General features: G+C 33.7%; 1 protein-coding gene across 1 annotated transcript in view; it reads right to left on the bottom strand.

Moving 5' to 3' along the window:
- Positions 1-27,486, bottom strand: part of VPS13B (vacuolar protein sorting 13 homolog B) — a 770,486-nt gene that overhangs the window by 303,263 nt on the left and 439,737 nt on the right. Inside the window, exon 30 of the mRNA XM_039218135.1 lies at positions 27,374-27,485. Coding sequence (XP_039074066.1) covers positions 27,374-27,485 — 112 coding nt within the window. The remainder of the gene's footprint in view (positions 1-27,373; position 27,486) is intronic.

Raw genomic sequence — 27,486 nt, 5'->3', positions numbered from 1 at the left:
GACCATCTAGACTTTATTTCAACTATTTTAAGATCTTTTTTCATTCTGAGATTCTTCAAATCTTTATGCAATTTTTTCTCATTTTGTTTACTCAAAATAATTGTTTTGGTAGTTAATGGGCTCCCTATTTATTCCAAATCCAATTCGAGTATCCTATTTGAAACTTTCTATAAAATTCTCCATTCTACTACCATTTGTAACACTCCCTCTTTCTTTACTAACCCGTCATTATCCATCATCTCTATTGCTAAACTACGTTTACAAAAAAAATACTTCCTTTAAAAAATAATCATTTAAATGAGATTCAAAATTAGCCCCCCTTTATTCAAAATCTCTACTAAAGGTTTTCAGTGTTAACAGTAGTATTTAAACACACTGGTAAATAATTAAAAATGGAGTTTTAAAAGACTATTTAATGACCCAGAGAAATGAACATAGAACATTACTAAACAGGAAAGGCAAGTTCTTACTACCTTTATGAATATCTTCTATAATAAGAAAAAACCCTTTAATCTTACAAGAGTATTTACAAAAAAAAAAGCAAATTTCAGGGGAATTAGTTGGACTTCATGTAAAACAGTCCTCATTTTAGTTTGCTTGGGAAATCTGTAATAAATTTTTTAATAAAGCCATCTCTTACTAAATTCATTTTTATTAGTATGCCTAATTCTATTACTTAAACCTTCTTCTCTTTAATTACATTATTTTATTCCACAACATTCTGATTCTCTCAAACTATTAAGTGTTTGCATGATATATAAGTATACACACTAATAGTATTAATAATACCACTTTAATCTGTATACAGTATAACGGTTTGCAAAGGGCTTTTCAGTATCATCCAGTAAATCACCAACCACAGAATGTGATATGTAGAATTTTTGCCGATGCTGATGATTGAAGCAAGAAGGTTGGGCAAACAGAGTCCAAATCGGAAACCACACTTTCCAACTACAAATTCAGTTTTTTCTATACCTAACAATATGAGAAGTGGCTTTCAAAATAAAATTTAGGATTTTACTATAAATGTATATAGATGGGTGAAAACCTGAGAGATTTCAGATTAAGTTAAATGAAGACAATATTTCCTAGATTATAGACTAGATTTACAATAAGACATTTGATGGAAGAGGGAGTCTTTAGACTTGGTATATAACAAATCAACACCTTTTCAAAAAATGTTGCCACATTATTTTATATAATTTATAACATACAGACTTGCTTCAGGAGTGCCTGGGTAGCTCAGTTGAGCATCTGACTTCAGCTCAGGTCATGATCTCACAGTCGATGAGTTTGAGCCCCACGTAGGGCTCTGTGCTGACAGCTCAGAGCCTGGAGCCTGCTTTAGGGTCAGTGTTTCCCTCTCTTTCTGGCCCTCCCCCACTCACACTCTGTTTCTCTCTCCCTCAAAATAATAAGTATTAAAAGAGAGTTGCTTCTGACCAACAAATATTATACAATTGGGGACCAGGAGTTAAGATTCTCAAATTTCTGTAAAATAACCATTAAGCAAATCTCCATTTGTAAGGGAAAATAGAGAAAAATGCTATTAGTGGTTTGGGAAATCTCTTAATATGTGATCTTAAAAATATAATCTCAGGGTAGCTCAGTTGGTTAAGTGTCCGGCTTCAGCTCAGGTCATGACCTCACAGTTCTTGAGTTCCAGCCCCGCACCAAGCTTTGTGCTGAGTGTGGAGCCTGCTTGGGATTCTCTGTCTCCTTCTCTCTTTCTCACACATGCTCTGTCTCTCTCAAAATAAATAAACTTAAACAAAATATCTCTGCATGCAAATTCATCAGAATAAGGACGGTTTAAGGAGAGGTGCCAGGCAGTAATCTTCTAGTCAGTAATCAATACACAGACTCACATTTGAATTTAAAATTTGGTATACTTTTGCTATTGTACGGTAGGGTTCTACCTTTCTAACACCATATATTAGAGGGCACATAACCATACATCTAATCACACTTAGGGCATCACAGCATTGAAGTACTACATTTGGTTGTACAGAGCAAGTATTTTTACCTAAGGCTCTTCCAGGCACTTCTAGTCCTATGACAATCTTGCTGGTAGTGCCTATTATCACAGTATTAATGCTAGGTGTTTGTCACAATATAGAGCAATGGCAACTCTCACACTGAGCTACTGGAAAGGTAAACCTGATATAATCACTTTGAAGAACACTTTGGTGATACCTAGCAGCACTGAATCCATGCCTATCCTGTGATTTAGGAATTTCACTCCTAGGTATATATACCTTAGAGCCCATGCTGTCCAGTAGCCACTAGCTGCATGTGTCTATTGAAAATTAAGTCAGTCGAAATGGTGGGGGAAAGGGAGAGATGCAAACCATGAGAGACTCTTGAATGCTGACAAAAACTGAGGACTGATGGATGTGGNGAAAATTAAGTCAGTCAAAGTTCAACACAATTTTAAAAATTTAGTTTCTTTTTTTTTTTAATTTAGTTTCTTAATTCACAGTTTAAGTGCTCAATAGACACATGTAGCCAGTGGCTACTGTATTAGAGCAGATACAGAGTATTTCCATCCCTGCAGGAAGTTCTTTTGTAAAGTACCACTCTAGAGAAACTATTATATATGTATACAAGGAGGATACTGAAGAATAGTCATCACTATATGTGATAGAGAAAAACTGAAAACTAAGATAAATCTCACCTGACTGTAGTTAATGATTTTATTTATTTTTTAGTGTACTATTGGATTAGGTTTACTAATATTTTGTTGTGGATTTTTGCATCTATGTTCATCAGAGATACTGGCCTGTAATTTTCTTTGTTTTTAGTGTCTTTAGTTGATTTTGGTGTCAGGGTAATGCTAGTCTTATAGAATGAATTTGGAAGCTCTTCTTTGTCTTCTATTTTTTGGAATAGTTTGAAAAGAATCAGTATTAATTCTTCCTTAAATGTTTAAATGTTGAAAGCAAAATTAAACTAGGACATCAAAATAAACAGCTTTTACAGCAAAAGGTAAACAAAAAGGCAACCTACTGAATGTAAGGTTGTATTTACAAATGTATTTACAAATGACATATCTGATAAAGGATTAATATTAATATTAAAAATATATAAAGAACTTACACAACGCAACACCAAAAAAAAAAAAAAAAAACACAAATAAAAAATGGGCAGAGGGCCTGCATAGACATAATTCGAAAAAACACACAGAGAGGGCCAATAGGCACATGAAAAGATGCTCAACATCACCATTTACACAACGCAACACCAAAAAAAAAAAAAAAAAAGACCCAATTAAAAAATGGGCAGAGGGCCTGCATAGACATAATTCGAAAAAACACACAGAGAGGGCCAATAGGCACATGAAAAGATGCTCAACATCACCATCAAGATAACGCAAATTAAAACAACAATGAGATTAAAACAACCTCATCCCTGTCAGAATGGCTAAAACAAAAAACACAAGAAATAAGGAGTGTTGGTGAGGACTGGAGGAAAAGGAACCCTTGGGCACTACCGGTGGGAATGTAAACTGGTGCAGCCACTATGGAAGACAGTATGGAAGTTTCTCAACAAATTAATTACACAATTACCACATGATCCAGTAATTCTACTACTGGATATTTACCCCAAGAATACAAAAATACTAACGTGAAAAGATATGCGCACTGCTTTGCAGCATAATTTACAATAACCATGGCATGAATGGATAAAGATGTGGTATACATATAAAATGGAATATTACTGAGCTTTAAGAAATAATGAAATCTTGCCATTTGCAGTCAAATGATGGACACAAAGGGTATACTGCTAAGTAAATCAGTCTGAGAGAGACAAATACCATATTTCACTCATCTGTAGAATAAGAAATAAAACAAAGGAAAAAAGAGACCAAAAAACAATTACTTAAATATAGAGAACAAACTGACAGTTGCCAGAGAGGTGGTGGGTGGGGGGATGGGTGAAATAGGTAAAGATGATATATAGTGCATTTATCGTGAATAAGCACTAAGTAATGTACAGAATTGTTGAATCATTATATTGTACACTTAAACTAACATAATACTGTATGTTAATTATACTTGAATGATAATAATAAAAAAGGGCCAAGCAAAATTACAACGTAGTAAAGAACTCAAGCTAGGTGTATGATCTTGGACAACCATGAACTTCATTTTCTCTACTGTAAAATGTGAATTACAGTACCAAGGAGTGTCTAGGGATGAGATTTTCATCAAAGGAGGTAAAACATGTGAAGGTACACTGTAAATTATAAAATAGTTTGAAATGTTAGTATGAAATAAGGCTTAAACAACAAACTGGAAATTACCTGAGAATTTTAAAGTGATATAAACCATTTGAGTAGGTTGGATAAAGGCAGGATATGGCTTTTGGTGGTATATTAAAAAATTACAACTTCTTAGTTTGTCAGTGATATTTTACTTAATTTTGCATAAGGGTTAAAGATGTAATCCTTTCTCCAATTTAAGCAATACATCCTTTCTCCAATTTAAGCAATACAGCACAGCCAGATTAAGTCATTTTTTAACATTTTTTAAATGTTTATTTAACTTTGGGAGACAGGGAGAGACAGAGCATGAGCAGGAGAGGGCCAGAGAGAGGGAGACACAGAATCTGGAGCAAACTCCAGGCTCTGGGCTGTCAGCACAGAGCTCAACGTGGGGCTCAAACTCACCAACCACGAGATCATGACCTGAGCTGAACTTAGATGCTTAACCGACTAACTGAGCCACCCAGGTGCCCAAGTAATTATTTAAAAAAAATATTCACTGTAGTGACTATAACAGCTAATACAAAAAGTATTCAGTAAAGATTTCTGAATACTTACTATGTGCCCATCATTTTCAGATGCTTTGCATGCATTACTTTATGTAATCCTCATTTCAACCCTATAAGGTGGGTGTATTATTCCTATATTGCAGATTAGGAAACTTAGGCATTTAAGTATCTTATGTTGACCAAGGACATTCTACTAGTAAGTAGAAAAGCTAAAATTTGAATCTGGGCAGTCTAGTACCAGAATCTGTGCTCTTCAACCACCTATTATATGCTTGGCACTGTGTTTAATCCTCCAAAAATAGTGCAAACCTGATAAGAAATACTCAGAACCTCCCCATTCCCCCAGGCAATGAAGCACAAATTCCTTAACTAGGAATTCAACACTTGTATGAGCTGATCTCCACCCCCTTTTCTCTACTCTCTCTAATGAAGCTCTTGTAATCAATCCTCTGATACAACAAGAAAAATGCTTACGTCTCTAAATGTACTTGCCTTCCTTCTTTGACTCCTTCCTTCCCTCTACCTGGCATATTTGATAAAATTCATTGTATCCTTCAAGGGTTTCAACTAGTTCTAACTCTTCCATGGAGATGCCCTCTGGTTACTATAGCCCTAGAAGGCCTCTCTATGAGAAAAATCTCCCTTATCTAACATCTAAAATCATTATGTGATTAATTACATGGATATGAATTAGGACACTGTGATTCTAAACAGCAATGCTGGATCAAGGATGTTCTGAGGATATTCCTATCAATAATAAGTATACATACTGTCAAGACATGTGCTACCTGTTTTCCAATGCTTGGCATTAGAATTTTCTTCTTTTAGAGACTTTTCCCTGCAGAAATTTAAATTCATGAGATGAGGCTCTAGAAAGATCTCAAATAAATCTAGAACTGAACAGTATTCAGATTCCCAGAAATAATGAAGTTTAAACTATTTTACTATAGATAGGAATTCCAAATACAGAATTTTATCATGTATTCAGGAATTAATGAAGTTGAAAATAAAACACTACCTATTTTAATCAGGAAGTCTAATACTATCATGTCATTCCTAATATAAAGATAATTTTTTCTTATTAAGGAAAATAAGAACATAAAATTATTTTACCCTATTTTATTCTCTAAAGTATAAAGATATTTTTATTTACTTGGGCACCAATATCCTAACATGGCAAGAAATATAAAATTATAGAGATAATAAATGTGATAGGCTTATTCTTAATAGTACAGCAAGAGTTAAGTATGCCACAATAATACACTGTTGATGTTAGTCAGCAAAATGTGAACTATTTAAAATAGTTCACAAATACTTAACAAAATACTTAAGCTATATTATTTATTCTGCAAATAAATTTTATATAAGCTTTAAATGATACCAGGGAATAATAATTTATAATCTCAAAATCAGGTAAGTAATATTAATATACAGTACAGTTTCTAAGTACAATACCCCTGACATTTTCTAAGCCACACCTAAAAAAGAAAAAGAAAGAATTAAAGCAACATATGAACAATCTAACAATGTAAAGTTAGCAGTTTTTATGACTACAAAAGTTAGTAGAAAAATGACTACAAAAATATTTAACCTTTAGTATTTGTGCTTTTTACTGTGACAATTTAAGAAAATAAACTTGAAACAGGTAACATTCAGCAATGGCAAAGACAAACATATAAAAAAGATGAAAAGTACAGATGCTAAAAATAGGGACTGAAGACTACAGTGAAACCAGAGAACAATTAGGTAGTTTTTAGATTTTTGGTTATAAAATAAGTATCAAAACAAAAATGTGTTTCTCTCTCAAAGGGAAGGGAAAAGAAAGTGACTTAGAGGGATGAAATTTTGTTTTAACAAAGAATTCTTCAAATTCAAAAACTTATTTCTGATAAAGACATGGTCCACAGTGATGGAAGAACTAGGAAATATTTTACCAATAAACTTGAGAAGTGAAAGTGGTGGAAAAAAGAATTTTTCTCACACCTTAGCATGTGTGCTGGGACAAAAGCATACAAAATAAAATTTATGAACTGAGAAATAATGAGGTCAAACAGCTGTTAAAGAGATGCTACAAAATGACTCCCAATTTAACTGGTGATGATTTTCAAATCTCTTCTTTCTGCGAACACCATAAAGTACTCCTTAAAAATACAACTATTTATAGAAATGAAGATGTGTTTTCTGCTTTAGGGTACCAAAAAGAAGAAAAAGAATATTCCCTCACTAAGAGTGGCTGCTTTCAATAAGAGAAGACAATATTAAAGTAGCTTATAAGCATCTTTATCACTAATTTCTCTAACAATCATGTACATTTATTTATTTACTTATTCATTATATCAGTTTTATTATATTAAAATCCAGAATTCTCATTCAACATTAATGTTTTTAAATTATACAAGCTGTACATCTATATCTTAACAAGTTGGAAAAAGTGAAAAAGAATGTGCAGAAAACAATTGCACCTTTTTTTTTTTTATAAAGCCAACTGAATGCTCTTCACAAATTACTGATAACAGGTCTTAGTTATAAAAATGATATTTTAATAAATTTTCAAAATATTCTTTACTTTGTACACTATTATTATGTTTACAACATAATCATGATTACTTTGATCTTAAATATTAACACCATAAGCCATGATCTGAAACAGATTTAAATATGATGAAAATAACTTTAATTTATATTAGTGATATCTTTTCTTACAAGATGAAATAAATGCAGATGCTACATTAATACACTGAATATGTAAAACATTCAGTGAGTTCTTCTTCTATATTTTAAATATACCATATATTTCTTTATCTAGAGAAAATGATTTTTAAAAAATCAGTTAATATAATTTAAGACTAATCATAATGATGACTAAACTATGTTCCATGGAGGTAAATATTGTGAAAAATTTTATTACATTTTTTAGATGAAATGTACATATCCTTACATCCAGCTAATAGCTGGTAAATAGTAAGCACTCACAAATATTTTTAAAGAAGTTAATAAATGGCATAATAAAACTGATTATTTAAGGATGAAGGGCAACTTATTATTTCAATATTTTATAAAGAGCTTGTTTGAAAGCTAGTACATGCCTATAGTCTCAATTAAATTAATGTATTAAAGATATATCCAGCACTGAAAGAGAGCCAAAAGACAAAAACTAAAAATACCCAAGTACTTGTATAAGGGGAAAAGATTAAACTGGTTCCTTAAACAAATAAAGTAATCCTCAACACACACACACACACACACACACACACACACACACACACACACACCCCAGAATACAGCACAGATTTCCTTAGAACCACATCATTGTGGAGTGCTGAATAATTAACGGGTGATCTAATGATTTCATACTAAAATTATAAAAAGATCCAAAGAGCAATTATAAATGTCATGGAAAAGATAACTATGAAAGAATAAAGAACATTTTCATATATTTTACATTAAGGAGATAGGGGAAAAAAAAACCCTAAAAATTTAAAACATTATCTGAAGAATTAAAGATATAATGCATATAAAACTACCCTTTTTTCCTACTTTTTAAAACTGCAGTTAAGAATTCAAGTTAGTCTAAAAAATCTAGAAAATATCCATTAGTAAAAACAAGGAAAATAACTTCTCATAGACCAATGATCACAGGTAATTACCTTTAACAATCTGGTGTTTAACAATCTAGGTTATTTTCTTCTTTTTTTAATGTTTACTTTTGAGAGAGAGAGAGAGAGAGAGAGAGACAGACAGACAGAGAGCATGTGAGTGGGGTGAGGGCAGAGAGAGAGAGAGACAGAGAAAGAGAGACAGAATCTGAAGCAGGCTCCTGGCTCTAAGCAGTCTTCACAAAGCCCGACAAGGGGCTAGAACTCACAAACCAGGAGATCATGACTTGAGCCCAAGTGTGATGCTTAATCATTGGAGCCACACAGGCACCCCCAGGGTATTTTCCACTAATATGTAAACATGTATGTAGGTAAGGTCTTACTCTATATGCAGTTTTAAAAATGCTTTTGTTCACTTACCAAATACCTAAAGTGTATTTCACGTTAATAAAGAAGCACAAGGATCGGCCTTTGTGATGATGGTCGCTTAGGATTTCACTGCATGTATGCACCAATATTATATTAATCTGTCTTCTACAGCTGAGCATTTAGATGGTTATCAAATCTTTGCCATATATATAATCAGCCAATGTTGCTCATTTATGTTTAAAAAACAGCCTAAAGCTATCATGGTTTAGCACTTTAATGCTTTAGAAAAGGTGATCTTAACTGAGTAAAGAGCATGTCTGTCAATTCTGCTTTGTTAAAGATGTATAATAGCGTTGATAGCGATTTTGTTAATACTTATTGCCTCTAAGACTCACATGCTCAGGAAAACTACACTCTGAGACCAGCTTCCTTCTTGAACTTTATATGCCTGTAGGAGACTGTGAGAAGAAAATGCTGATTTAAAAACCAGGTACACAAGGTAAAGTGAGGAAAGGTAAAGAAAGCAGTCTATGGTGATGTTAGTATTGGCAGTGCCTAACACTAAATCATCTCTTTCATGGGGATCAGTCCCTAGGAGGATTATCCAATTATGAAAAATAAATACTTTAATGAAAATGAGAGGTGGTTGTTTAAAAGAAAACAGTATCCTTAATTATAATAATGCTCTTAGGTACGGTTAATGACCCTATACATTAAGGAACATAGAACTTTAATGACCTGGACCACACCAGGGTCACAATTGGTAGCGGAACACTGATCAACATATAAAAGCCACCAAACACATGAAAGAAATTACAGTACATCACACATCAAACATTTTGGCCTGGTGCTTCCTTCCTCTAATCCTACTGGCAGGAAATGCTCTACATATCCTTTGAGGTGACCAGACACGTTTAAAAGTAGTCCCTGGTTAAAAAAGCTCTTTGGCTACTGCAGTTTTCTCCAAAGAGGAGAGCGCCTTCTGCTCAGCACTGCTTCCTCCACTTCCACTTGATGCACGGCAAAGGAGCTCCTCTGATGAGGTACTGTAACCGCATCATGTCATTTCCTCTTTGCCAGGTTAAAATGTATAGAAAATAAACATAAAAATATATGTTTTCATATTTTTATGAGGTAATATCAGGCAAATTCACTCACAAATATGGATTTAACTATTTTGTTTTGAAATATGTAAAGTAAGATGAAAATTATGTAAGCAAACATATTTTGACCTACATCATCTTCTAAGTTACCTTTTTATCATAATGTATTTATGGCACTACAAATAAATTTTAAGATTCTCTTTTTAATATGCCCATACTTAGCCTAGAACCTGAACAAATGATCCTGGCACATTATGCAAAGTGAAGGCTGCTAAATTTCTGAGGATGAACATTTTCCAATAAATTAAGTTGGAAAAAAAAATAGAGATCCAGATGGAAAGATAACTTTTCCAGAGAGACATGTGTTCTGCTATTAAGATTTAAAAAATCAAAACATACTTGATTTTATTATGTTATTCTATGGTGTATATATGTTCATGGTATATTTTGACATTTTTTATCACAATGACAGGATATTAAGAAATTATCACAGATTTCATTAATATCCACTCTGTCACCAAACTGAACCAATGACACTGCGGATCTTTAATTCTATGCATGTATTTTTTCCCCCTAGTTTTTGCATTAATCTGAAAGTTTTGTGGTACTATACCTCAGTTTTATCAGGTGTTCTTTAAAATCACCTGGAAATACTGAGGTTGTGTTTCACTGAACATGAGCTTCATGACTTCTATTCAGAACTTAAATGAATGGTAATGTGTTCAATGCCATAGACATGCTGTCCATAGTGTGTTTGATAAGCTGACATGGGACAGGGATTCTTTTCACTGTTGTGTCAGTTTATCAAACCCATACCTGGACGACAGTCGATTCAGTTAGAGGACAACGGAGTCCTGGAATAAAAAGCGACATTTCCTTTTGAGAAAGTACATGCTCTATGATGTACAAAAGTCTTATGTATGTATGTATATGACAATATGCATTAATTAACTGTAGCAATAAATAAAATTCATAGAAATTGGTTCAAAAGCTTACATTATAACCACAGTTATTAGACTGTATCTTAGGACTATGTCTAATGAATGGAGTTGCTTGTTAATAAAAATTTTTTAAACTTCTTACATGGAGTTCTGTTTTTCTTACATTCTTTTGACGCTCACAGGGAAAATTTGATATTAAGATATGACCAAGTAAAGTTAAAAACTGCACTTTAATTCTAATCAAGATCATTTATTTTTGAATTGTGAGATTTGACATTGGCTCACAAACTATGATAAGCTACATGGAGGAAAAAAGTTTTCACGACTTACAATCCATTTTAACATTTAGTTATGTCAAAAATAATCTATGATTACAGAGGTCAGAATAATGATCATCTTTGGAGTGGAGGGCACTGGGTGGGACAGAAATGAGGAAAAGCTTCTGGACTGTTGGGCGGTGGTACCATGGTCATACCTATGTAAAAGTTCACTCAGCTTATACAAATGACGAATGCACTTTCCTAAATTTAAGTTATAACTCAAGATACAGATATGAAAAAAAGTACAAACTAGAAAATATTAGCCGTGCGCTAATTTTTATCTATTTTGGAATCTCATTTGGAATTTTTTCTACCTTTGTCATTGTGGATTAATTTTTAGGTATCTAGTTTTTGCTCAAAGCTCAGTGTTAAAAATGATGGGCAAGAAAAGTATTTGATTGAGAAAATATCTGTCTTCAGCACAGAGGACAGAAGGTCTCCAAATAGAGGCTAAGTATTTCTAGTACACAAAATAGGTACAATTGGACTGTTTGTTTAAGGACAGTGACCTCAGTGAATATACATTAATAAAAGAAATAAAGATAAGTGTATTTAATAGCTGTTGTTTAAATTGGTACTTTAGAAAATAAAAATTTACTTCATCTTATGCAAAACACCAAGTATTTTTTGGGTAGTTCTTATTTGTAGTTAGCAAGTCGTCTTATACAATATGTAGAGGTTACTTATTATTAATCATACATATTAAATGAATGTATAGGTGGCTTTCTAATTTGCTTTGTGTTAGCTTCTACATTTATATAGAGGAGATAAAAAGGGCTTTGTAGATATTCCTAGTCAACACAGAGTAAACAGGGTCTTCCTCAAGTTAAAATTACAAAGTGAACACTGTAGCTCACATTTACAAGTTTCTTAAACTCAAAGCTGGTCAAAGATTTTTATTTTTTAAGTAAGCTCTAGGCCCAACATGGGGCTTGAATTCACAGCTCTGAAATCAGGAGTTGAATGTTCTACTGACTGAGCCAGCCAAGAGTCCCCAGATATTAAAAAATCTGTTTGTCTATCTTCTATGCTCTATATCTACTCTTTAATTCTTTTAAAGTGATGAATAGGGTACATTAAATGAATAACTCTAAGAATAAACATGAGGGTTACTTTTTAGTTACAGTATTCAATCTTTGTTATTAACTGAGAAAAATGTAATTCTTCCCTTACACAAGACACTTAGAGAATAGCAATTTTTACTGTTCTTTAAAGAATGGTCTTGTAAGAGAGTGGTTCTTCTGTTAAATAGTCATCTTAAGTATCTTAAAGGTAAACTTTCTCTCGCTTGTCACTAAGCCTAGAAGTGTTGAGATAATAATTTCACATGATAATGTTAGTGCCTCAATGAAAATACACAATCAGAAATGCATAAATTAACATATCCAGCATATTTTATGTAACCAAAATGCATCTGAAAGAAATACAGATTTTCTAAGTTTTTAATAAAAAACTGTCATGAAACTAAACATATTCTATTATTGTGTAGCTTCTTTCCAACATGAATCTCTAGTGGAAAGCATCTAAATATATCAATAAAAAGGGCTAAATACATCTAATATAACATTCCAAGATTTATGACAGTACAACTTATAGGCATTTCAACACTGTTATTGAGGTAGCTTTTGGCAACAAATAGAAATACATTCATGGAAACCTACATCCTGCTACAGGAAGCCACAAAAGACGCAGTTACTTTGGTGAGGCCAAATATAAATCCAAAGCCTTCACACTAGATCAGCTGAAGAACATGACAGGGACTAAAAGTCTGCCAGTAGTATTTATGAACAAAGCTTTTAGACAAGTTACTCTAAATGCCTACTATCCCAATCTCTCTGATTTGCTAAAAGGGAGTTATTTGAAACCAACAGTAAGCATTATAGGATTAGGGACATAACATCACTAGATATGAAACATATCTTGCCCCAAACCAAAACAATGGTTATTTTCAGAACATTCATATATAAAGAAAATTAAAATGAAATAAAAGGTTGGGAGGGGAAGGGCATAGTTTTCTGGAGATTTGTAAAATTTGGTCTTTCTAATATCTGGAAAATACAGCTCAGAGTTAGTGCAGAAGGTAAGCTGGTTTTAAGTGAAATTGAAAAAGATATAGAAGAGAAATATCCATCCTTGAGCTGCATATTCATTAGGAAAAAAGAAAGGCTGTTATTAGTATTTCCATAAAAAGAATAATCTCTTGTTTGTAAATAAAGACAATTTTTCAAAGCATACATGCACAGGTTTAAATCATGTTAATCTCATCTATGAATTTATATTAGTCATATATTTCAATTAGCAATTGTTTGGGCCTATGTATACTGTTGAAATATACATGTAAAACAAAATTAAAAAATTAAGTTCGTCTCAACCATGAATTCACTGGTTACATCAACTTCATGTTATTTCATATTGGGAACATTAGCCCTTTGAGAAGCCAGAATCACCATTAGCAGGTTAAAAATTACAAAAAGATACTGTCAAGGTTTTAATGTAGGTGAAATATTCTGTTGCATGCAAATGTCTGTCTCTTGGATTGCATCAAGGTCTATTTATTTAAAACGTTAAATGAGATACTTGATTTTTAAATGAGATCCTGATTTTTAGTAAACTGTTATCTTAAAAATACTTTGTGATTATATATCAAACTCAATAAAAAAAATTAAGACTTTTTTACAGTAGTTTTAAAAAAATTGGCTTTAACAAGCTTCCACTGAAGCTTCCATTTAGAAAATGGGAGTTTTTATGTTGAGCATTTATACTGCCAAAATTATAGTCATAAAATGAATTTCTGTGATGAAAGTTAAATTTTCTTATTAATTATAAAAGAACAAAGCATGTTTTCACACTCTTACTGTGACGGTGGTGGCACAGCAGGCTCACAGGGAGAAGTGGACAGCAACCACTACTGCACAAGCTGCCCATAAAAAAGCAACAAATGGAACACATAAGCGGGAGGAGTACTACTAATGGAAATCTTCTAAGAGAAGATTTGTAAGATAAGCTGAAAATGAATCAGCTCCTCTAACTTTTGTAATTCTTTAAAAGGAAAATTCCATAAATGAAACTGCCACAGATAGAGTACATCTGTCAGAAGCCCCATTTATAAAAGATGTCTTTAAAAAGTTAAGTCAAAATTACCATGGATTTTTCATATAATGCTTGTAGACAATTTTTAAGAGAATGAAATTCTCTATGGGGAAAAACTGAAACCCAACACTATAGTCAACCTATTAAGTACTGAATGCACTAAAAAGGATTAGTAAATGTCTGCAAAGAAGAAATGGCTGAAAACTTCAACGACTGACAAAGTTTTTAAAAAGCTATGGGATAAATTAGTCACAGATAAAATCCCAGAAGGGACATCAGAAGACCCACAAATATTTATGGCATGAACCAAGAGCTATATGCAGAACTTCACAAATGTCCAATTATACGAAGAATATAGTTCTCCCAAGTAAAAGATGAACATTAAGAAACTTTGTAATTAAGAAATACAAAAGAGGGGCACCTCAGTGGCTCAGTCGATTTAAGGGTCCGATTTCAGCTTGGGTCATGATCTTACGGTCCGTGACTTCCAGCCCTGTGTCGGGCGGGCTCTGTGCTGACAGTTGGAAGCCTTGAGCCTGCTTCCGATTCTATGTCTGCCTCTCTCTCTGTCCCTCCTCTATTTGTGCTCTGTCTCTCAAAAGTAAGCAGATAAACATTAAAAAAAAAAAAAACAAAGGAAAAGAGTTTCAACTTTTTCCTTCTCTTTCCTCATGTTGAGACAGAATTAGAGAAATAATTAAGTTATACTAAGGTAAAGAGAAAGATTTATCATTGTATCTTATAATCATTTAAAATATCTTATGAAAAAAATGATATAAATATACTGAGTTTATTAATCAGCAAATCTACGCTAATATTTATATCTGGTCATGATTCATTTCAGAGCTCAAAACAGATGTGAGAAAAAGCTTGATGATAATCAAAATCATTAGCTAGGGATGTTAATGGGGAGATACTTTATGTAGATCATACAGTAAGAAGTACAGTCTAATGAAAATTCTTTTAAAATAGACTTTATGTTCAAGTACATCCAAGGACCAAAGAACTCCAACACTAGGCTTATGAGAATTTTCATCATAAATTATGGCTCTAATATCTATAATATTAAGCCCATCCTAGCTTGGAATATTTTAGGAAACCTAAGGAAAGTGCACTAAAACTGCTGCCCATTAGTTCTTTCAACTTACTCACTTTTTAACTTTTATTTTTTTAATGTTTATTTATGAGAGAGAAAGAGAGAGAGTGAACAGGGGAGGGGTAGAGAGAAAGAGAGATACAGAATCCAAAGCAGGCTCCAGGCTGTGAGCTGTCAGCACAGAGCCTGACATGGGGCTTGAAGCCACGGACTGTGAGTTCATGACCTGAGCCAAAGTCAGACACTCAACCAAATGAGCCACCCAGGTGCTCCTCCATTGTTAATAAGAATATTGTTAGAAAAAATGCCTAACATCTAAACAGTTATAAATTTAATAAAATATGGATGCAAAACTTCAAAAAAATTAAGTTCAAACTTAGAGTTATACACTGTTTACCTCTAAGTCAAATTAAAGCTAGCATCTTTTTTTAAATGATCTGCTTTTATTTTTTTTAGTATTTATTTAAATCCAAGTTAGTTAACATGTAATATAGTAAGTTTCAGGAGTAGTATTTAGTGATTCGTCATTTACATGTAACATCCAGTGCTCATCCCAGCAAGTGCCCTCCCTCACCCATTTAAGCCCATCCACTCACCCTACACCCCTCCAGCAACTCTCGGTTTGTTCTCTGTATTTAAGAGTCTTTTATGGTTTGCAAATCAAAAAATTAAAGCCAGCATCTTTTAAGAAACTCAGTAATGGGCAGCAAGATGTAGTGGTAAAGAGCATCAACAATGTGAACAGGGTCTGTCACTTATTTTATATGTGACCCAGTAGAAATAACTTAATGTCTGTAGACCCAGTTTCTATCTTTAAAGTACAGGCAGTCATATACCTGACTCTTATTACTTCAAGGTTTTAGTGAAGTAAGCATTACACTGAAACATCAAGCAGAATCCTGGACACAGGGGAAGCACTCATTAGATGTTAGCTATTACTGCCACTGCTGCTGCTGTTATATTACAGAACGGTACCTTAGGCACTGGTATTGAAGGCCAAAGAAAGAAGACATTTTAAGTAAAATGATAATGAAAGCTTTCAAAATAAAAAAAAAAAACAACAACAACAAGAGGGAGAGAGAGACAGAGAGAAAAGGATTTAAGTGAGACATTAAAAGAAAGATGTGATTCTTAGGAATTTTTTTACATTAACAATGTTGAACACCAAAGAAAAAGATTTTTCAAGAATCCATAACTTCTCCAATGTAGTTTTTATAATAAAAGCTCCCTGAAAGGCTAACCTGAGAGAAGACTATATTTCAAGAACATTGAAAATGCATACATAAATAAGGATCACAGTAAAGAACCTACAAAGCATTACTGGGGTAAACAAAATAATTTTAAATTGAACAAGACTCGTATGTAAAAAAAACAATGGTAAGATTTGAAACAGAGGTTGAGGTCAGCTCACACAAGACGACGCACGTTGGGTTAAAAGAAATTTTGTCATGTTAAAAATCAAACATTATTAGAGATGCTGAACAGAGTTTCAAAGTGGGCCATTAAAGCCCAAATGCCTACAATATTTCAATTCACACAGTAGTACCAAATGGTGAATCACTTGGGTCTTTTCAATTCACATGGTAACAAAGAATAGCTGTCCTATTGGTAGGTACTGATGTATCTGTTCTTCGAGAACCAGCCAATAGCTACTTCACAGAGAAAAACAACTAAATTTTCCTTTTACAGTTTCCCAAGCACAGTGATGTTTTGAAGTCTGGGAAGTTTTTATCACAACACATTCTACAGAAGTTTTCACAAAGTTTTTTGATAATGGAAGAACATTTTGTTGGCTGGAAGCAAAGAGTAGTCTTTAAACAGTCTTTTGATCTGGATCTACAATAGTTCAAAAACAGGCAAGCATTTCTGAATATGAGGACACTGAAAGGTGCCCACAACATACTGAGTTAAAGCAAATCCAAGTTGCAGAACACTATTTAGACCCCATTAACTTAAGACAGGTAGAGACAGTCTCTCACTCTCTTAGAAATGGTCTAAAAACGTGTCAACTTAACTGTTAACAGTGGCCATAAAGTAAGGAAGCAGTAAGAATAAGCACTAGGTTTCTATTTTCAATTGCACACAATTCAGTATTATATAACTTTAAAAATGAATTCTACCACACTTTCATTTTTAAAATCTTAATATAGGCTTATTAAAAGAGTAAATAAAGGTAGATTTACTATTAAAGGCATTATTCCAACACTTTTTTATTTTAAAAAAAATCCTATTTTAACTTTTCATACTTTAATTTGGTAACAAGACTACTAAATAATGATAAACTAAACTGTAGACAATTTTTTAAAACTTGGAATATAAAAAGATTTTTAAAAACAGACCACTAAAACGTACTGAATAAATTATGCAATTACTTAAATAGACTCATGAATAACTAATGTCAATGTTTCTATTCTCTTCCACTTTTAAAAAGAAGGATCATTGAATGGAAATGAAGAACACTTTTCCCTATTCCTTCCTGCGAAAGCTACAAGTCTGGATGGAACTTCTGGAATCATTCTTTCCTCGTATAATTTTCAGAAGATGTAAGACTTAATGCTGTAAGGACATGAATAAGTTTAGGGTGCAAGTTTATAACTTCTGATTTTGCTTATTTCATTAATCCAGGCTCTGTGGGATGTGTTGTAGACAGAGTGTGAATTATTATGCTATTGAATCTACCAGAGTTTTACAATGTAATTTCATCAACTTGATGGAGTCTTGAGTTCAATGAAGGGAGGTACCATTAGGTCCTAGTCAAAAGGACATTTCTAGCACTGGTGTCAGGTAGACTGTAGGCACTCAGGAGATATCTGAATAAATGAAATAATTAATGAATACTTTAATAAATAAATGAATTAAAGTAATAAATGAATTAATGCACATATACATACATGCAGTATGACACAGCATGGATGTCTCAAAAATCCCTACTATTCTAATAACTGATATACAGCTATTTATTCTATTTATCTTATTTTTTAAAAATTTGTTTAAAATAATTTAAAACAATGAAAAACAAGTTAAAATACTTGTAGATTATATTCAGGCTCACAGTCAATGACATTTTTAGGCAAGTCCTAGTAAGTAGAGATAATATAAATCCAGTTTAATTTTCCTACAGCAAGTATACTATAGAATGGCGTTAAGATCCTGACTGATACATATATCCATTTTTTTAGTAGAAACAACCATAAAGTCTCCAGTTACTGAGCTGCAGATGATATACCAGCATTTGAAGAACATAGTTTCTACAAGTATACATAAACCATTTACATAAGAAAAATATAACCAAATTTATTAAATCATTAATGTGCTTAAGATACAAACACATTTAAACACTTTACTTCATAATCCTTATTTTAATTTCCTTAAATCAGCCTATGAAGGAACACTTTTTAGCACAGGTCATTTTTTAAAAATAATCTGCCTTTATAATCGTTTACATCTGTTTCTCTTTTGCTCGTTAGCCAGAGACAAGAACCTGAATCATCTCTGAGGGAAAGAGATTGTGTAAGATAGAGGAAAATCTATCAGGCCAAACTGTGCTGCAGAACTTCAGTGTAAGTCAGGGAAAAAAATAGCTAAACACATCATAGGAGAATCTCAGAAGGAGGTGAAAGGAAACTGGGAGATCACCTTATGCAGGAATTAGCAGTTGGAAGCTAGAAAGATCAGTAGGCTAAAAGAAGGATGTAAAAACAGTACATGTGTAAAACCAGGTCAAGAGAGAGGAAGTCATGACAACGTATAGCTGGGCATGAACACTGAATAAATAACAGGTTATATATGCTCTGTTGTTTTCTAGTGGATCAGATCTTTTGAGAGGAGTGAAGTGCAAATTCATATGAGTCATCAGTAACTTAATACATGTTTTATTATTTTACATTTTCTGAATGTAACAACCACTATCAACTGCAAATCTGTAAAAACTGTGAACTTAAAAAAAGACACCACTGAGGACGGTCTTGCTAGGGAGCAAGAAAATGTGGGGGTGAAGGATACTTACTTGCTGTCACAGGGCTTTTCACAATGCTGGGATTTTTGGCACTAAAATTTATTAGCATTTGTTAAAACATATTTTTTAAATCTTCTTTGTTCAAAACGTTTGGAAACCATCTAATCTGCTACACAGGGGGTAGCCCTTGAAGCAGCACATCACTATCACCCGGTATCAGTGTCCTACCTAATCACTAGGGAACCTGGCGGAAATATGGAATTTCAAGCCCCATTCCAGTTGGTTAAGTGTCTGACTTTGGCTCAGGTCATGATTTCACAGTTCATGGGCTCGAGCCCCACACCGGGCTCTGTGCTGACAGCTCAGAGCCTGGAGCCTGCTTCAGATTCTGTGTCTCCCTCTCTTTCTGCGTCTCCACTGCTCGTGCTCTCTCTTTCCCTCAAAAATGAACAAACATTAAAAAAAAATTTAAAAACCCAGCACCGGTCTAATTCAACATATAACCCTCTCTTAGCCTTTTACATGGCTGATCAGCCTCTGCTATACCAGCAAGGGGGAGCTAACTACCTAAGATAGCATTTCAAACAAATGTCAACTTCTGATTTCCACCTACAAACCCCAAACTAAATCCTCCCACAGTTTTTCTTCCCTCAGTTAATTTCATCTTTCCAGTTGCTTAGGCCACACAATTGATTATCCCTATCTCCTTCGTCTCAAATTCCATGTGCAATCCATCTGCAACTTCTCCTGGCTCTACCTCTAAAATATGTCCAGAATCTGACCACTTCTCATCACCTTCACAGCCACTGCCATCAGCCAAACCACCATCGTCTGTGGCCAAGATTGGTGCAACAGTCACAGACTCTTGCCCATCCCTGCCTGCAGTCTATTCTTCACATGTTGGCTTGAATTATCTGCTTAAACATAAACTGGATTCCGCCACTCTTCCAGCTCAAACTTTCTGAAGGCTTCTCATCTGATGAAGAAATCACCCCTTAAAAATCAGAACTTTTATATCACACATTCATTTAACTTAAATGATAGAAATAGTCCTTAACATGACTCCTTTAGAGATGAATGTCAAACTTCCATTCATTCTTCTAAACTGTGACTCTCTTGGTATTAAAGGCACATTTCATTTGTTTTCAAATATATATGTTTTGTCCCTGCTGGTGATCCCTTAATTTCTTTTTGCAGATAGATATCTGGTAAACAACAGAACCATTATTTCAAAATTCTGCATGTGTGGATTCTTTTGCTCCACAACCACATTCCACTCAAAATAATAGCCAAACTCCTAGCAATGGCCTCTAAGTTTCCTCCACAGGGTCTCTTACCACACCGCTTCAGGCATATACTGCTTCAGCTGCCCCTGGCTTCATTTGCACACTCCTGCTGCAGGATGCTTATGCTTTCTCACTGAGCCATTCCTTCTCATATTAGGCCATGATGATCATCTCTAACTCTCATTTCCTGTCTTCTTCCCTGCCTCCACAACATGTATTATAATATACAGAACATTTCTTGGTTTGTAACTGTCACTTTCTCCCATTAAATGTTAAGTTCCATGAGTACAAGTCTTTTTCTTTGTCTTGACATTCACTCAATACCTAGAGAAGTGCCTAATGTGCAGTAGGCTCACAAAAAACATTTCTTAAATAATGAATAATGAGTATCCCCATTTATTATTAGACTTCTATAACTGAAAGGTCTTCATCCCATTGAGCTGCAAATTGTCATTGTAATATCCATTTATTTAATGATCTTAGGTCTGTTCTTAGCTTCAGAAGGAATAAAACTATTTCCTGTGGATATAAAGAACGGTCCTATGTTCCCTAGCTTTCTCATCTTCAAATTTAAGACCTTCAGTTATTTCAATCTGTTGTTCCTTCCAAAGGTGTTTTTTTATTGGCTGCATTAGGATTTTTAAAAATTCTAATATTTATATTTTTAATAATGAAAATACCCAACCTTTGTAAAGATAAAAGCATTTCCTCTCTCCCAAGCACAGGCATGTTTTACACCTGGGAACCTGTGCTGGGGGAGGCAGATGTTGCATTCTCTCTCTTCTTCTCAGCAGTCTCCCTCAGCCCATCAGGGAGGAGTCTCTTTATCTTTGACTTTCAGTAATTTGACCATATTGTGCCTAGATGTACTTTCCCTTGCATATATTTTGCTTTTATTGAGGACAGGATACTAGGTTTCTTGGGTCTGCTCTTTAATGACTATTGTTAATTTTAGAAAAGTCTCAAGGGTTATCCTTTTAGTTATGCTTTTTGTTGTTCTTTCTTCTACTTACACACACACTAGACCATTTGGTAGTGACCCACATGCTTTTCTGTTTGTTCTCTTTTTCCTCCTCTCTGTGCTTCAGTTTGGATAATTTCTATTCAGCTATGTCTAAATTCACTAATCCTATCTTCTGCTTTCTCCATTTGCTGTTTTAGGTATCCAATGAGTTTTTAACTTCAGATATTGTATTATTCAGTTTTAGAATTTTAAGTAGACCTCATTTCTAGGAACTCTTTATCTCTTCAACATTTTTCTTTCAAATACTAATAACAAGTATTTCACACTCCTGTATACTTGTTCCAAGATCTCAATAATCCGTAGATCTTCTACTATGAGCTATTTTTTCTCCTAATAATGAAGCTAATTTCCTTGTTTTTGTGATATCGTATAATTTTTGATTATATACTGGACATCATATATAAAAAGACTAAAACAAGATGTGACTTTCTCCCAGAGAAGGCACACATTTTCCTGCCAGGCAAAATGGGTAAGCAGGGGATAATTTCAATTTAATCATTAACTGAGCTAAGTTGGGGTTGGTTTACAACTTTAGTTAAACTTAATTCACCTCTAGTTTCAAAGGTCCCAAGGGCAAGACTTTTCCTGTGTTTGTTGTAGGACTCTCGCAGTAAAGCTGCACTATATATATATATATATATATATATATATATATATATATGAAATATAATGAAAGTCACAAATGTGAGACACCTCTGTAAATTAAAATTTGCTAGCAGTCACACTGAAAAAAGGTTTTAAAAAACAGTGGAAAATAGTTGTGATAATGTATTTAACTCAATATATCAAAAATATTGTTATTATATAAAATCAGTATAAAGATTACAGAGATATTTTATTAATTATTCAAAATATTGTGTATATTTTATACTTCTGGAACATCTCAGTTTGGACTAGCCACATTTCTTTTTTTAAATCAACTTATCTTACCTGATCTTAGAGACAGAGTGCCAGCAGGGGAGAGGGGCAGGGGAGGGAGAGGGAGGAAGGGAGGGAGGGAGAGAGAGACCGATCCAAACAGGCTCCACCCTCAACACAAAGCCCAATGCGGGGTTCGATCCCATGACCCCAGGATAGTGACCTATTTGAAACCAAGAGTCCAACACTCAACCCAGTAAGTAAACCAGATACCCCCAGACTAGCCACATTTCAAAAGCAGAAGAGCCATAGTAGTTAGTGACCACTGCATTGAAGAGCACACCTACAACATGGCTTTATCTTTTAAGGATGGGAAACTTTGTGAAATTCAATTTCTTCTCACCAGCAACCTCTCTCAACCCAACACTCAAAAACAATACTATGGATGACAGTGTTTTTGGGGTTTCTCCAGATTCCAATGTGTCACTCGAGCCCATGACCCATAAGTGTTTCTTGGTTTACTCCTTTCTACAATATAGTGCCTCCGCGTATAGCCAGATAAGGCAAATAATTCCAAAGGTGAAAGGAGCATCCAGTCTCCATGCACCTAGGATGGGTATTTCTCTCTCTGGAATTTAATTCATCTGGACCAATTTGTGACATCAATCTTTGATTTTAAAAAATCAGCTTTATGATACAGTTTACATCCCATAAAATTGATCCTTCTGAGGTGTATGATTGAGTTTTTTTTGTATATCCTCATTGTACTCACTATACCTTATTCATTGTACAAGTACTCACTGGACATATTATTGTACATCACTACTATCTAATTCCAGAACATTATTTACACCCCCCCCCAAAAAAAAATTCTATACCCATTAGCAGTCATTCTTCTCTTCTGTCTTAGCAACCACTCTTCTACTATCTTAATGGATTTGTCTATTCTAGTCACTCCATTTAAATATAAATAGAATCATATAATATGTGGCTTTTTGTGTCTGGTTTCTTTTACTGTGTGTGTTTCCAAGGTTGACTCATATGAAACACAGACTTTATTCCTCTCTATGGGAGAATACTATTCTATGAGTATACCACATTTGTTTAGCCATCTGTCAACTGAAAAACCTTTGGGTATTTTCTACCTCCAGCTATTAGGAGTAGTACTGCTATGAACACTAGTGTGTATACTTTCGTGTGACAGAGTTTTCCATTACCTTGGAGACATACCTAGGAGCAGAATTGCTATATCATGTGAGAACTCTATGTTTAACCTTATGAGGAGTTTCTCACAGTAGAGGCACAGTAGAGGCACCAGAAATTTTTAAGGGTTCCAATTCCTCCACATCAGTTGTCATTTTTATTACAGCCATCCTAGAGGGTATTGTTTGACCTGCAGGTCTCTAATGACTAATTGGGTTGAACATCTTAACATGTGCTTATTGGCCATGTTTATATCTTCTTTGCATATTTAACTATGCAAATTCTTTGTCCATTTTTTAATTGGGTTGTTCTTCTATTATTGAGCTGTATTCTGGATACAAGTCTATTATCAGATACATGATTTGTAAACATTTTCTCACATTCTATAGATTGTGACTTTCTTGACAGAGTTCTCTGAAGTACAAAAATTTACAATTTTGATAAAATTGAATTCATCTACTTTTTTTCTTTTGTCCCCTTCTTAGCTTTTTGGTATCGTTTTTAAGAAGCCATTACCTAATCCAAGGGCACAGCAATTCATTCCTTTCCTTCTTTCTATAAATTTCAGAATTTTACTTCTTATATTTATATCTCTTATATTTACATCATAATTTTTATATATGGTATAAGGTAAATGTCCAAGTTCATGTAAATATTTAGTAGTCTGAATACTATTTGTTGTAAAGATGATTCTTTACTACTGAATTATCTTGACTTAGTAAATGTGATGGTTTATTTGTGGAATCTCAATTCCGTCCATTGACATATATCTATCCTCATGCCAGTACTCTAATGTCTTGATTACTATTGTTTTATCCTAAGTTCTGAAATCAGGATGTGTCTGCTTTCCAACTTCTTTGTTTGCAATATTTCTTGGGCCCGTTGAACTTCCATACGAATTTTAGGGCCAGTCTGTCAATTTCTGCCAATAAGTTAGCTGAAATTCTGATGTGTGGAAAATAATGAATACAAATTATTTGGAGGAGTACTGCCATCTACATTAGTTAAGTCTTCTGATCTATGCACATAGGGTATTATTTCATGTATTTAGATCTTTTTAAGATCTTTGTACATAGGATCAGATTCCATGTATTTTACAACTTTAATTTATTTCAACCATGCTTTGTAATTTTCAGAGGGTTAAGTTTTACACTTCTTTTGGTAAATTTATTCATAAGTATTTAATTCTTTTTGATGTGATTATAAATGAAATTATTTTCTCATTTTCACTTTATTTATTTTTTTTACAAATAGTTTATCGTCAAGCTGGTTTCCATATAACACCCGGTGCTCATCCCCACAAGTGCCCTCCTCCATGACATCATTTTCACTTTTAGATAGTTCGTAGCTTAGTGTTACCATGAGCTGATTTTTACAATTTGATTTTGTATCCTGCAACCTTGCTGAACTTACTTGCCCAAAAGTTTTTCAGTGGATTCCTTAAGATTTTGTATATACAAGATTATGTCATCTACAAAAAGACAGTTTTATTTCTTCCTTACAATCCGGGTGTCTTTTATTTCATTTTGTTGTCTGACTGCCCTAGCTAGAATCTCTAGTGTAATGCTAAATAGAAGTGGTGACAGCAGATATCCTGCTCTTTTTCCTGATCTTAGAGGGAAAGCATCTACTTTTTCACCATCAAAAATGTTAGCTATGGATTTTTTATAGATGCCACTGGTTAAGGAAGTTAGAAAAGTCAACAGAGGAAGGAAAAACACTAAGAGCAGATTAAAAGAAAGGGGAAGTAAAAAGATGTAGTAGGAAAGTACAATGACTAAATTAAATGATCAAGGAGAGGGACTAAATGATAAAAATACAAATTTAAAAATAGCTCTGAAAGGAATTCATAAAAAATTGATTCTGAAATGCTCTGCCTTTTGTTAAGTGTATGCTTTTAGCAAATCATGTAAAAATTCTGTGAACCTTGGTTTGTTAATTGTAAAAAAAATTGGGGCATTTATTCTACAAAGTACCTTTTTTGTACTTTGTATGTGCTTGGTACTTATTTTTTATATAGTTTGCGTGAGTCACGGGATGTGAGGCACTGAAGATCTAAAAGAGATACTGTATGTTACTTACACTTAATTTACCTTTTGGCTTTACATTTCCATATTCTATAAAATATTTCAAGTAGTGAAACAGGGAAGGAAACGAGATAAGGAAAAGGTAGAAAGTAAAGAAAGAAACATGGGAAAGGAAGAGGTAAAGAATAAAGATACAGAAAGGGAAGGAAAAAATAGGTATGAAGAAAATATGGTAAGTAATTAAGGACAGTGACTGAGAAAAAATAGTTCAAGGACGAGAAGAAAGCAACGACAAACAGGCCCAAGAGAGCCACATCTTTAAAAATGACTTCTAAAGACCCAGAAAGTGGAGAGGGTAGAGGAGGAAAGGAAGTAACTCAGGAGTTCACTTTATTGATGGTGATAAGATCTTTTAATGTAAACCATATTTCTTTCACCATAAGTAAGACCTTCTTTGAGGGCCACTTACTTCTGAAATGAAAAACAAAAGATAAATATACCTGAAAACCTTTTTGAATGTTAGAAAATTAAATTATTTTCACCCAGAAAAAATTCTACTGTAACCCTTTCCCCAGATGCTGAGAGAGTAAAAAGTTAGGAACAGTGATGTTACATCTATCATCACTTTACCAGAGACAGTTATCATTTTGGATCCTAAGTTTCCTAATCTATAAAATAAGGCAGTTGGATTAGAAAATTCTGAAGGCCTCCTTCAGTTCTCACATCCTGAGATTCTACACAAGCTAGCAAAATAAGAACTTATATAAGGGATGAATACTGTTAGCTACCAACAAAAGTAATACAAAAAAGAGAACATGATATATAATTCAAGAAAAAAGTATAAACTCAAATAACAGAAAACTTGGAGAAAATAAAATTCCTAGGTCCACTTAAAGTAAAAATTGCTGTCAACCTCTATGTGGTAAGTACATTACAAAAATCAGAATCTTTCCTAACAGTAACATTTTTTTGAACAGTAGGAACTTATTTTTAAAAAAGTGACACTACCTCATCTGAGAAGCAGACCAGCAGGATGAATAAGACACTTGTTCATCTGTATTTCTGTGATTTTTCTCACTTGGTATTATTTGCAACTGCACTTTTATGTCTGACAGCAGTGCCAGTATGAATGATGTATTATTTTTATCATGTTGATTACATGTGTTCACCAGTTTAGTCGTCCATATATGCTTGGTGTGGTTTGCAAATACTCAGTGACAAAATCCAGAGCATGGCATTTTCACAGAAAGTGTTTACTGTGAAATTTCTCCTTAGAAGTTTGCTTTTCTTTACAGCTTTGATCCACATGACATCCACAGTCCTACATTTCAAATAATGGCTTATAGGTAAATTAAGAAAATGCTTCAATCTGATACAACATGACTACGGTAGGATGTGGTAGTTCAAGAGAGAACCTCATTTTCTTATGTGATTAGAGATTTGGTCAAATTTAAACTCTGCTAAAATTTTCCCAACTGCGCTTCTTCAGTTTTATGGTGGCTTGGTACTTACATTCTGTTATTCATCAACACTTCACAGAAATACTTGATTTGTCTGAATGAATTTAAAAACCCACAACTGAAGAAAATCAGAAAAACCTGGTTTTAAATATCAAAAGATCCCGAATGAAAAGTATTTCTACAGGCCACACTAAGCAAGTTTTATTGATCAGTGTACTTCTTTGGAGGATGAAATTGTTGCAAGACTGAATATAAGAAAATCAACTTACTGGTAAATATCTTTCCTGAGGACAGACCTGCCCAGGGGATTGTCAGCTTGGGGAGCCATAGCAACAGAGCCAATCTTCAAAACCAGGGTGTCCTCTCTTGCTGCCTGATTAAC

The sequence above is a fragment of the Hyaena hyaena genome, unplaced genomic scaffold, assembly GCF_003009895.1.
Source record: "Hyaena hyaena isolate Hyena2069 unplaced genomic scaffold, ASM300989v1 scaffold_737, whole genome shotgun sequence".
NCBI lineage: Eukaryota > Metazoa > Chordata > Mammalia > Carnivora > Hyaenidae > Hyaena > Hyaena hyaena.
This window is presented reverse-complemented; position numbering and strand designations above follow the sequence as displayed.